The sequence below is a fragment of the Cucurbita moschata genome, unplaced genomic scaffold, assembly GCF_002738365.1.
Source record: "Cucurbita moschata cultivar Rifu unplaced genomic scaffold, Cmos_1.0 Cmo_Scf00044, whole genome shotgun sequence".
NCBI classification, from domain to species: Eukaryota; Viridiplantae; Streptophyta; class Magnoliopsida; order Cucurbitales; family Cucurbitaceae; genus Cucurbita; species Cucurbita moschata.
Genome location: NW_019268560.1, coordinates 2,555,969 through 2,569,367, shown reverse-complemented (window position 1 = coordinate 2,569,367; position 13,399 = coordinate 2,555,969). Strand labels below are relative to the sequence as shown.

Here is a 13,399-nt window from a genome sequence, read left to right as displayed (position 1 = left end):
AAAAAAAAAAAAAAAAAAAAAAAAAAAAAAAAAAAAAAAAAAAAAAAAAAAAAAAAAAAAAACTAAAGTTGAATTTAATTTTAAAATAATATATTATTTATTAAACATAAAATTGAAAATTCATGAAATTATTAACGTTCTTAAAATTCGAAATCTATTAGACAAAAAAGTTAGAAATTAATATATTTATTTAGTTATTTTTTAACTTTATTATGTTATATTACAAATTTTGTAATAAAAAAAAACCAAAAAAACTCTAATTTTAGTATCATCCAATCATATGTTTTTTAAAAAATTAGATTAATTTTCTATTTAAAATTTTAATTAAGCGGTTACTAACACATTTCTATTTTTTTTATAGATCTATCTATCATCAAATAACGTACATTAAGTGACGAGATTGTCGGTATCATTTGTTCGTGTTAATCACCAAATACTATATTCCCTAAGGCTATTATAAATAAAAAACAATAATAATTTCAAATACATAACAATATACATAATCAAAACCCCATTAAGCAAAAGGAGAAATGGGTTGGCCCTCGATATGTCAAAATAAGCACAGTTCTCAAATATTACAATATATGGCTTTCACGTCCATAACAAAACAGAACAAAACCGCATGTTTCATATACATCGCCACATTGCTGAAACATGCACCAGCAACGGCAACCAAAAATGCAGACAGGGCTACCTACATCCGACTCGTCAAATCGAATACAATCTAACACGAAATCACGCTTAGCATCGCAACGTGTGTAGGACTGGTTGTATGCAAGGTGACATGAATGTGCTGGGACTCTGCTGGATTTCAGCACTGTCCAATGCTGCTCTTGATATGAACATGTTTTCTTGATATGATTTGAAGTGAAAGGATACTCAAGTCCTTTGGCTTGTAGTGGCTTCCAGCGACCCCCTCGAGCGCCTTAACTTGAGTTCGAGATCAATGAGGAAGTAGCATTTAGTTTGCTCTCTAACGTAGCAGACATTACCGTTCAATTTATTGAGAAGTCTGCGTGACAGATTTAGGGCGAGGCCTTGCTCTGAACTCCACTGTTGTCCTCCTCCAACCATATCTTGGATTAGTTCAGGAGGCAGACCTTGACCTGGATGTGACATTCTACACATACAAAGAAACAAAAAACAATAAATAATCAATGTCCCAGCTCTGTCTTTCAAGATTTCTGTTCATGTCTTTGACTATTCTCACCTATACTCAGTCTGACTCTACTACATTTGTTTGCTACAGAAACTCGTAGGATATTAAATCTTAAAGGAGGTGGTCATCGTAGCTTAAATTCATTCTCCGTAAGTCATTTATTACTTTCATTGCCCATATTGGCCACTAACCCAACCCCATGGTTGTTTTTTCTTTCAAGACTATGATTAAAGAAACAGTCACTATAAGAAATTCAATGCAGACGTGATCATGTGGTCCTTTTTGGACTTTTCCTTTCGGGCTTCCTCTCAAAGTTTTTAAAATATGTCTGCTAGGGAGAGGTTTCCACACCTTTATAAAGAATGTTTCATTCTCCTCTCCAATCAATGTGGGGTCTCATAATCCACCCCTCTTCGGGGCCCGGGGTCCTCGCTGACACTCGTTCCTCTCTCCAATCAATGCGGGATCTCACAATCCACCCCCTTTCGGGGCCCAGCGTCCTTGCTGACACACCGCCCAATGTCTACCTCCCCCTTCGAGGCTCACCGTCTTCACTGGCACATCGCCCGGTGCCTGGCTCTGATACCATTTGTAACCGCCCAAGCATACCGCTAGTAGATAGTCCTTTTGGGGCGTTTCCTTTCGAGCTTCCCCTCGAGATTTTTAAAATGCGTCGGTTAGGGAGAGGTTTACACACCCTTATAAAGAATATTTCGTTCCCTCTCCAATCGATGTGGGATCTCGCAATACACATAAAAATGTCTAGGCATGGCTCAAAACTAATAGTCACGTGTGGACTGAATAGTTACTGAAGAGGAATTTTAGTTCACTAAACAACCTTCGTCTCCTGAATCAAAATCCCTTGTAGTATGCGATATGTTCACTTTCTTTCAAGATCCATACAAAGTATACAAGACAAAGCTATACAAAGAAAATATGATAAAAAACCAGGAAAAAAAGTGAGAAACACAAGAAAAATGGAGGAGTTACTGGAGAGTACCTGATCTGCAAGTGAATATGTTCATTTCCATCTTGTATAAGCTTCAAACCAGCTGAAATTTTGATTTCAACCCAACCGTCCAGAGCAGGCGTGTTCTGCACTACGCTAAGTAAGAAATCTGATAAAACCAGCTGAAGTTTAATTTGATCGCCACAAAGAGTTAACACTTTGATTTCTTCTGGAATTTCATGAAAAAGTTGTATGTTCTTCTCTCTGACAACAATCATGATTTGACAGATAATTGCATCCAGAACACTCCCGAGGACAAACTCGTCTCTGTTTATCTGTACTTGGCTGTTAAACCAGGAGAAAAATCAGAGCAGCATAGGACAGAATTGAGCAGATTATAGAGATAAAAATGCATAACAAAATAATTGACAATATGGGTTCAATTGAGGCTAAGATATCTGTGAACTTTTTACGAAGAAGAAGAATATTGTGAGATATCTGCAGGAGAGATATGCTCTTCAGGTATACTTGGCTTCATTCAGCCACCGTGGGAAAACCTTGTCGAGGATTATTGAGAGTAGTTTGATGATAGCAGATTAAGAGGAAGATCATGAGTTTATAAATAAAGAACATTATCTCTATTAGTCTGACGCCTTTAAGGGAAACAAAAAACAAAGCTACGAAAGCTTATGCTCAAAGTGGACAATATCATACCATTGTGGAGGTTCGTGATTCCTAACATGGTATTAGAATCATGCCCTTAACTTAGTCATGTTCATCGAATCCTCAAGTTTTGAACAAAGTAGTTGTGAGCCTCGAATGTGTAGTCAAAAGTGACTCAAGTGCCGAACAAAGGGTTTGTTCAAGGTCTCTAGAGAAAGAGTTGAGCCTCAATTAAGGGAGGCTCAAAGGTGACTCAAGTGTCGAACAAAGGTTTATTTTGTTTGATGGCTCCAGAGAAGGAATCGAGCCTCGATTAAGGGGAGTCTCAAAGGTAACTCAAGTGTCGAACAAAGGGTTTACTTTGTTTGAGGGCTCCAGAGAAGGAGTTGAGCCTCAATTAAGGGGAGTCTCAAACATGACTCAAATGTCGAACAAAGGATCCACTTTGTTTGAGGGCTCCAGAGAATGAGTTGAGTCTCGATTAAGGGGAAGCTATTCGAGAGCTCCTGAGAAGCAGGCCTCAGGAGAGGCTCTATGATGTACTTTGTTCGAGGGGAGGATTGTTGAGAATTATTGAGAGGAGTAGTCCCACATTAGCTAATTAAGAGGAACACTATCTCCATTGGTATGAGGCCCTTTGGAGAAACCAAAACCAAAACAATGGCAGCTTAGGCTCAAAGTGGACAATATCATACCATTGTGGAAGTACGCAATTCCTAACCAACCCTTCTCCCACAGGTAAGTTATATTGGTGTCACCCCTCGAATATAGACTTAACATCATTTCTCCCCATCATTTTTTAGAAAACAAGCCTGATTCTCATTAATAACTTACATCGAGGATACGATACATGTGAGGAAAATATTATTCTAATCCTCGGCTGCAATGAAGAAATTTGCCTGTTGCCCTGCCTAGAAACGACCGAACGACCTACAGATGTGCTTGTCGACCTTCTCATTTCTCTTGAAGTAGATTACTACAAATGTTGGACAATATGAAAATGCTCCGTTTGTTGATAAGTAAGATCGTATTTGACAAGGCTAACTACATGTTCTATTTCCTCACTAAGGTGTTTAGTGGGCTATACCAATTCATTCATCCCTAATATGTCTCTTAGCCCTCAAGTTTTGACTTATGTTTTCTCCAATTGTCCTTTGGCACTCACTTCAGTGGATGCTTCACACTTTTATGCAGAAGCTTTGTGTCAAATAAAGTGATCCTTAAACGACTTGCAAAATTAAGAAGTCCATGGCATGGTTTACGAACGAAAATCACCAGCAGTACGGAAAAAAGAAAGTGAACGTTTGCCGAGATGGTACTTACCCCACTTCTAAACTTCTGAAGTCCATATCCTCAATGATCGCCATGATCTGTCTCTCGCACGCATCACTAGTAACAAGGAAGAGTTTCTGGTTGTCTGTAATGCCAGAATTTACAAGGAGTTCATGAGTAAATTTGATGCCATTTAAAGGATTTTTCATCTCCCGCTTTAAGTAAGTCAACTCCTTAAGCTGCAAATTGCCCCGTCTTTCGCCCAGGCCGAGTCCTTCAGAGACCCCTTGCAAGTTTGGCTCAACAACTTGCAGGAAACAGATACAACCAATGACATTTCCTTCTGCATCAGTCCTTTTGTTTGATGTTAAAAGCACCTCCATATAGTTACCATTCTTATTGAAAAATCCTAATGGAAACTTCTCAGTTTGTTCACCACCAATGCCTTGATATAATAGGATCATAAACCTAGTGAGGGTATCTAGATCTTTCAACCTACAGAAGTTCCCAAAAATCTCCCCTACAAGCATTTTTCCTATAACTTCATCTTTACTCCAACCAGAAAGCTTCTCCATGGCAGCAGTCCATTCACAGCAGTAACCATTCTCGTCCGAAACGAAAATTGGTGGAATCAATGGACTCAGACTTTCAATAATTGTCCTATAATCTCCCTGCAGACGGATAAATCTATCCCTCATGCCCTTCTCCGACGTTATATCTTGCCCAACAAAGCAAACCCCAATAACTTTATTTGTGTAATTCCTACTTGTGCAAGCATTAACTACAATATACACAGCAGAGTTTTCTTTATCAGTTCCAAACTTTCTCAGTTTTAACTCCACATTTTTGTCTTCCACACCTGAAAAACACAAGGACAATCATATAACAAGGGAAGGGGCGAAAACGAAACAGTAGAGGGCTATTGCTATGCTGTAACATTGATGATCAAATCAATAGTTAGCTTCATAAGCTATAAGCGAACTAATATTAATAAATGCGACTGAAATATACACTTACCTTGCAGAGCATGAAGAACTAAATTTCCAACAGTTCCACGTGAATCGTCATGAACGATTTCATCCAGAGATCTCCCCAAAGCTTCTCCAGTTTGTAATCCTACGAGTTCAGCTATTTTAGCATTCCATCCATTGATCACACCAGTTGAGTCAACCCCAAAAATTGGAGCGGTTGCTGTTTCAATTAATCTAACCATTTCACAAGCTACTGAACTGAGTTCGCCGATGTCCTGAGACACAGTATCACTCTGCTGGACAGACATTTCTGCCTTCGAATCACTGTCTCTAGCGCTCGAGAAAGACTCCCTCATAATAAGCTGCAATGAGTGAATGGCATTTATTTCTTGAGCTTCCCATGACATACTTTTACTCTTTGCAACTTCAAGAAATGCTTTAAATGATGACCTTGGGTGCATTCTTCCACCATCATCCTTATCATCTGGATGATGCTTGGCTCCTCCCCATTGGATTTCTTTTGCGGCATGGGAACGGAACCAGAATAAGAAATCTTTTGAACTAATTCTTGCAGCAGTCATACCACATATTGCATCACCTAGTGAAGCAGCTTCGGGATAGCCAGCATCAGCCAAGCTATCCGTGCTCAGTCCTGTAGAATCTCCATGGTTATTGAGTATCCACTCGACAAGGTTTTTAACTTGGGCTTCAGTTGGAGTTACACCTAGTAGACAGCATGCCCCCTGATAGTACAATGCAGCGCCATCACACTTCACGAGATCCTTTATACTAGGTGACTGGGTCAGCAATGCATAAGGGGAGCCTCGGAGGAGCATGTCACAGAGTAAGGTTTGTGTCTTGAGAACCTTTTTCTCTGTTATTTGTAATGCCAATTGAAGCTCCATATAAAGTTGCAGCCCGAAAGCCTGCATGAGAAACTCGCAAGCATAACGAAGTGGGAAAGGGACATATCGTGGTGAAGTATGGTGGCACACTACCAGGCCCCATAACCTTGTTGGAGAGTCATCACTGTTCATGATTACTGCCATTGCCAATGAGGCTATGGAACCCATATTTGCCATGTACTGCAAATGACAACTATGTGGTGATCGAAGTGTTGAATTAACCAAACAAAGAGGCTGCTTTAGCTCATCACTTTGAATGACCTGCACAGGCTTCGCGTGGCAATCGCAAATCATCCTAACGCGGTTCTGCTTGAACAAGAAACGAGCAGCTTGGGGTATATCAATGGCAGGATAGTGCAAACCGAGATATGGCTCCAAGTCCGACCTTCTGATTTCTGACACTACTTCACCATGTTCATCATCATGGAACTTATACACCATCACTCTATCATACCCTGTAAGCTTCTGAACATCTTCCACAACCGTATCACATAAAACACCAATATCACCACCAGGTAGAGCCTGCAACCTGGAAATGGCTCGAACCGCAAGTTTCTGCGAATGCACGGCGCCGGCAAGCGACAGTGCAGGATCAACAGACCGTGCAGGCTCCAAATCAATTACAATCCCCACATCAATCCTATGCAGTATGGCATAAAATGGCTTCTGGGTATTCCTAGAATAAACCCAAACAGGATTCAACAGCGAAATCTCCCTGGATGAAGCCGCTTTAGCCAAAGAAGCACCGGAGGAAGGCGTAAACAGAGCTCTTATATGAACCCCAATTAGACCCTTCCCCGGTGCCGACTCAAACTGATCATTTATCCCCAATAATTCAAAACAATTCTCACTATAGCTAATAATCTTAAGACTAGATTCTTCAATCGCAAGCAAACAACCAAACGGCTGAACCATTCCACCCCTCTGAATCTTAGACAGATAAGCAGTAATTTGTTCTTCAGGTACAGACTGTGGAGCTTCAAGAACTGATCTCGAATAGTTAAAAGACTCACCAGAGGCATCCGATTGCTCAAACTTGTTCAAAAGCCCAGCATCAGCATTGTATTGCACAAGTGCCGCAGCTCTGTTGTCGGTGCTAGCTGTATTGCTCGGACGAGCCCTGGTATTGCTTTCCGCCGAGGACGAAAACGCCGCCATCCCTCTTCCTCCTCCCCGACTATTCTCCATGAGTGTATCCGCAAGGATTGAAGTGAAATTGTTGGATTGGTTGTTCAGAGAAACGAAGGAGGAAGCTGGAGGTTTATCTCCATCAGTAAATTCATCGCTTGAAACAGGTGCCGTACGACTCAGAGAAACTAGGAGGAGCTGGTTTGCTTTTGGCTTTTATCTTCCCAAGAAGTGACTCGTCGTCATCCCTTGTCGCCGATTCACAATCCATCTCTCTGTTCAGCTTGGAATTTACTCGCCTTCGTTTTTGGATCAGCATATTTCACCACTCCATGTTCCCCTCCTCCTTCCTTTTCCTTTTCCTCATTATTATTTTATTATTATTATTATAATTATAATTATTATGTCCGTTGGTTTCAGCCTCTTAACCTCTGAAACTTTATCCATAAACGGTGATAAATCAATTTTCATTTTCATCAAATTTTATCCATTTCTATTAATAATACATCTCATCGATCATATTTTCGCTATATCTATATGTTTAGTTTATTTCAAAAATAAAAATTATTTTTTTATGACATATTTTTTAGTCCGTAATTGTACCCACTCGAAATTTCAAGTTAAATTGGTGATCGAAACAATCGTTCGCAATCTAACTCAATTCTATATTTTCAAGTTGGGTTATCGACTCTTTTTAATTATAATTTTTTTTAATGGTTTACCATATATGTTACACTGATGATCAAAATTTCATAAAATTCAAATATAAACATTTTGTCACTATACAGTACATTACTATGTTACAGTACACATTACAAAATTTAAAAGTAGAATATGATAAGGTTGGATGGTTTAATTGATAGCAAAAGTATGTAATTATTATAATTTTTCTAAAAAAAATAGAAAATAATTTATTTACCATTTTTAGAAGCTGAATAAATATTTGGTTCAAAATTAATTAAAACTTTAGATTTAAAAATATATTGAACTAAAAACGTGGGCAGTCCCACGAGTAAGATTTAGACAGCACCTTTGAGCATTTATAAATTGGTCCATTTATTCTATATATATATATATATATATATAGGGTCCACTCTCCAAAAATAGAAGATATTTTATTATTTGTTTTATTTTAGATTTTAGTTTTTTATATTTTCAATAAAAATAATTTTCATAGAAATTACATTCTTTCCTAATAAAATTAACCATAAACTAACAAATTAAAATATTTTAATTGTTAATATTTAAATAAAGTAAAATTGTAAAAATTTGAAAGTTTAACATTTCAGTTAAAAAAAATATATGTTGATAAATAATTGGTCTTCTAACATTTTTAATATAAATTTTAGAATAAATACATGCTTATATTCATATTTTTTTATTATTTTTAAAATATAAAAGTTTAATTTTGACATTTAAAAGATAGAATAAATTTAAAGTAGAGGGACCAATGTAATCTTTAAATAAATAAAATATGAAACAAAATCACGTGCCATTGGACCACCGCCTTTGCGAACTGCAAACCCCACCTTTTAGTATCCGTCAAAAGCATTCCTAGTACTATTTTTTTTAAATATATTTTATTATTATTCTAACATAATATAATAAGAAGTTAGTATTACTTTTTTTTTCCTAGTATATTTTTTTTAGGTAAAACTATACATTTAATATCTTATCTTAAAATTAAATTTTAATGAATGTTTACTAAGTTTTTTTTTATTTTTTTTATTTTGTGTCTAATAGATAAATCAATACCTAATTTTTAATTTTGTACTTACTAAATCATTAACCTATTTAATATTTTTTTTAAATAATTAACCCACTTATCATATAAAATTTTGAAAGGGTAGAGTATATAATTAAAAATTTAAAGGTATATTAAATAAAAAATTAAGTCTGTAATATATCATCCTCAATTTCTCATTTAATATATTTTTTTTTTAAAAAAAATCTTATTTCTTTTAGAAATGTAAAGTAGAGCAATGTGGTTAGGTTGATAGATTCACGTGGGTGTCTCTGAATGTCACTCACAGTGAATAAGTAATAAGAGAATATTTCTCCTATCCTATCATCCTATGATTCTTGATAAGGTAATTCTCACCTTTTTCATTCTTGCTCCTCAGTCCCTCTCCCAAATTTATACCCAAAAATAGTATAAATATGTAATAGCCTAAGTCCGATATTATTCTCTTTTCGATTTCCCTCCGGGACTTCCCCTCAAAGTTTTACAATGCTTGAACTGGAGGAGGTTTCCACACTCTTACAAGAGATGTTTGTTCCCCTCTACAACCGATTTCAGATCTCACAATCCACCTCCTTGGTGGGTCACAACCTTACCAAGAATGTTTCGTTTCCCTCCCCAACCAATGTGAGAGAATGTTTCGTTTCCCTCCCCAACCAATGTGAGATCTCACAAAATATTCGAACGGTAGTTCATAGATTAACTTAAAATATAATTCAACTAGTTAAAATTTATAAATTTATATCATTGATCAAGAAGTTAAAAAAGAACAAATGTTCCGATTTTAAAAATTTTGAATCTTATTTTTGAAATTTGGCTTTTAAAACGATCGTCATCGATCGACTTGGCCTTCAAAGGACAAGTGGCAGGGGAAAGCTCATGGACAAGGTTTTGGACGTGGTGTACATACATGATCCTGGCTATATGCTTGTTAACTCCACACGTTGTCTCTTCCATTGGCAGTTCTGATCTCCTCGAGCCTTTCTCCACAAGTCCTCAAACCCTTTGAGTTAGGCAACATGGCTTAAGCATCTCCTTCCTTCGTTGACCGCCAATGGGAGCTGACCACATAAGCTTTGGCCCTTGCGGAGCCACAAGGCCGCCCTCTCCCGCTCCTTTCCCTTCGGTGAAACACCAGTCCAAATAACCCATATAACTACACAAAACTTGCCGTTTTGTCGGAAGCTCATAGTCACACCAGTATCAAGACGTTTGGTTTCATGGTAAGGCAAATCCCGCGAACAAACCGAAAGGATGTTCCCCTCTACAACTAATGTGAGATTTCACAAAATATTCGAACGGTAGTTCAGTACTACGATATTATTCTGTATTAAAAACATAATAATTATGATATTATCAAAATAGATATACATAAATTTCTTACATTAATTCTTCCATACTTGAACATGTGCTATTAATTACAAAGAAAAAAATAATAATAATTTGATAGAACTTCAGAATTATGAACGACATAACATAACAAATCATAGAGAAGCAAGAAAGAAAGATGCAGTCAAGAAAGGAAGGAGAAGTGATGGAAAATGTAACAAAACAGCAACCAATTCAATGGAAGAACACAAATCTTTAACCCAAAAAAATGGAAATATAGTGAAATATAGGTTTCAAAATTGGCTGTGACATAATTTCTATATTTATATAGGTGTTGATATGGGGGCCATTACAACCTAATCTCTGTTGGAACCATTGGAGTTGTTCATGGCTCTGTTTTGTCCTCTTACCAGCACAGAATTTTCAAATGATTTACATGTCCCAACGTTTATATTCCTCAATTTGAAGAGTACTATGCTTCCTATTCACCTATCAACCTGCAAAATTGTTCTATTGCTCAAGTAGTTAGCAGTACCTCTTCTTCCTAGACTTTGTAGGCTGAACTTCTTGTCTAATTTATAAAGTAATCTTCCTTTTCTTCTCTTTCTCACACCTTCAGAAATGACAGCTAAATAAATCTCTATTCTTGCTCTACAGATTCCTGCTATGGTCAGTGGACAAGACAGCTGAAAATAAAAGGTGGTGTATTGAAAATTACAGACCTTGTAATCGGTTTCTCACTGAAGATTCAGCAGCCAAGTGAACCATAAGCACTGCAATGAGGAGGAAATCCTTTTGCTTCGCCTTTTCAAAGAGATATATCTGCAAGTTCCATCTTCACTTTCAGTGGTCTTGATTATCAGCTGCTGACGTTTTTGGTGTGTAACTACAGTTAGCTCAGATGATGATCTAAGTTACCTGCCACAAACGCCTCATTTGGTTGCCCAGGTAATGCTCCTGATCAGCCTGCTACCGCTATTTTGTCAAGAATCCTGCTGTCAGAATACCACATTTTAGATTACGTATTTTATTTAATAGACTCAATACAAGAACAAGCTGACAACTTCAACTTGCAAGGATTCCAAATTGAATACACCCAAATGAGAAATTGAAAAGCTAATCTCGTTGAGATCTGTCAATTGATGAACAGTTTAGATCACATGACATCAAATAGATAAGATTCATCGACAGAAATATCATCTACAAACAAGAAATGAGGAGTAAGACTTGAGAACCGGGGAATGAGAAAACGATTAAAATTTGTATGAAATTATTAAGTACGGACAGTAAACATCCATGATAGACTTGGATTCCTTTGAATTTCAGCATCTCTCAATTAATTCAACATATGTAGCTGAGCCATTTAAAAAGTGAAGCATGGTCATGTAATGCAACTACAAAAGGGAGGGTAAAGAAACCAAGTCAACCACGAATGAGAAAAAGAAACAACAACGAAACCTGTTTCATGTGCTGCCTTTGTTCTTCCTCCATTTTTTCTGGCTGATGCTCCTGTTGTTTAAATGATTGCTGATCTGTCTGGGAGACTTCTTGTGGCTGTAGGCCAAGTAAATGCTGCTGTTGCTGAGTTTGTTGCAATTGCTGCTGCATGTGATACTGCTGTTGTAATTGCACATGGTAAGGATATTGTTGTTGAGACTGAAAATAATGCTGTTGCATTTGCAGTTGCTGCTGGTTATACTGTTGTTGAAAATTCTGTGACTGTTGAAGTTGTTGAAAATTCTGTGACTGTTGAAGTTGTTGAAAATTCTGTGACTGTTGAAGTTGCTGCTGCTGCAAAAAATACTGCTGCTGCTGCTGCTGGTAGTAATAATACTGCCACATCTGTTCATAGGTATGTGGGGCCTGACCACTTTGCATGTAACCATATTGCTCCTCGTTTGGTGTAATATATTGAGACTTCTCTTGAAAACCTTGAGAAGGAAGTTGAGACTGAATAGTGGGGAAGTTCTGCTGCTGAGCAGATTGAATCTGATTGTATTCTTGGCTGCTTCGTTCAACTCGTGGTTCCTGTGAAGCAATAGATTCAGAGGTATAATCTTGACTATCTGGTGTTTGACCAGATCTCATTCCTTGGTAGTCTCGAGGAGAATCTTGCCATGTTCGATGAGGTCTTCTCCGTGAATGTGACTGAAATCGATGTTGGGAGTCATGATGTAAGTTACCAGCAGAATGTTTATGGTGCCAGTTCCTATTTCCAGTTGCACCCACATGAAACTGTGAAGGTGCTTGGGTGTGTATAGGTTTATCGTGGCTTGGAGATGATGATGGACTAGCCACTTCCTTAGATATCTGGATGGAACCAGAAGATCTGACACCTTGTGGGTTATGTATTAAAGCCCCTTCATCTGTATTGCAGACACTTTCACTAGACATACTGTTCTCAAAGGGAGCTTCCCCTTCGTGAGACGCTTTGGGGAGTACATCTATTTTGTCATTGTTCTTGGGGCTTAGAGAAAGACTCCCAATTGAAAGATTTTTCAAATTCTGTCCCAAAGCATTGCCATACTCATCTTCTTTTGAGTTGTCCATAGGCATTGGTGCTAAGTCAACCTGATTTCCACCCTCTCCATAATGCTCAGAAACTTTTGGAGAATCCTGCTGCACTCTTGCCTCTGTACCAATTTCAGCTTCTCCAGAATGAATATGATCAATGGCAGATCTTTTCGTATCATTATTGCAATTTCCCAGTAAACAGGAAATTGGTTCATTCCCATTGGAAGATTGGTCATTCTGGAAGTTTTGGTTTCCTTGCAGAGATTGTTTGTTCTCTTCTAGAGGAAGCTGAGTTGATAGATCAAACTGACCGTCTTTGATTGGCTGGTTGGTTACAGTAGAATCTAATGTTTGTTTTCCTCCTTTGGTCATTTTTAACGCTTCTGTCCATGTGGGGTCTTCATATGGCATTGCTCTAATAGACTGTGGAAACAATTTAATATGTCGATTCCACACCCTCATTACATCATGAATGGTTCCACACAGGTCAATAGCCTGCTGCCAAAGAGAAGTGATCCGTGTTAGATTAGAACGAACCTGATTGTGTTCTAAAGATAAAAAAATCAGTGCCTATCATGCATTTAAAACTATACCCGTTCTAGTGATAGGGTTAGGAATTTAGATTTAGAACACTTGAGAAAATATAGACTTCATTGAACAGAACTTGAGAGTAATCAATTCAGATGGAGTTATTATTTTTGCCACCCTATATATTTTTGGAAACCTCCCAAAGTAGCTATAAGCTATTGAACCGAACATTGGGGGGGG

General features: G+C 37.5%; 2 protein-coding genes across 9 annotated transcripts in view; both read right to left on the bottom strand.

Moving 5' to 3' along the window:
* Positions 1–500: 500 nt before the first annotated feature.
* On the bottom strand, positions 501–7,399 carry LOC111434273 (phytochrome E-like). The gene is made up of 4 exons (XM_023071681.1): positions 5,061–7,399; positions 4,095–4,902; positions 2,160–2,453; positions 501–1,120 (listed from the first exon to the last, which is right to left on the bottom strand). The coding sequence occupies exons 1-4, from the start codon at positions 7,105–7,107 to the stop codon at positions 880–882; spliced, it is 3,390 nt and encodes a 1,129-aa protein (XP_022927449.1). The 5' UTR covers positions 7,108–7,399; the 3' UTR covers positions 501–879.
* A 2,970-nt stretch (positions 7,400–10,369) lies between these two features.
* Positions 10,370–13,399, bottom strand: part of LOC111434274 — a 9,332-nt gene continuing 6,302 nt past the window's right edge. The window contains exons 11-13 of one of the 8 annotated variants that reach the window (XR_002708916.1): positions 11,576–13,126; positions 10,840–11,112; positions 10,370–10,730 (exon numbers count right to left, since the gene is read on the bottom strand). Coding sequence is in view for 2 of the 8 variants with exons in the window: in XM_023071682.1 (XP_022927450.1) it covers positions 11,101–11,112; positions 11,576–13,126 (1,563 nt within the window). In the remaining 6 variants the exon portion in view is untranslated. Of the gene's footprint in view, positions 11,113–11,575; positions 13,127–13,399 lie in introns of all 8 variants that reach the window. The other 7 variants (XR_002708919.1, XR_002708917.1, XR_002708918.1 and 4 more) reach the window with 7 other exon arrangements.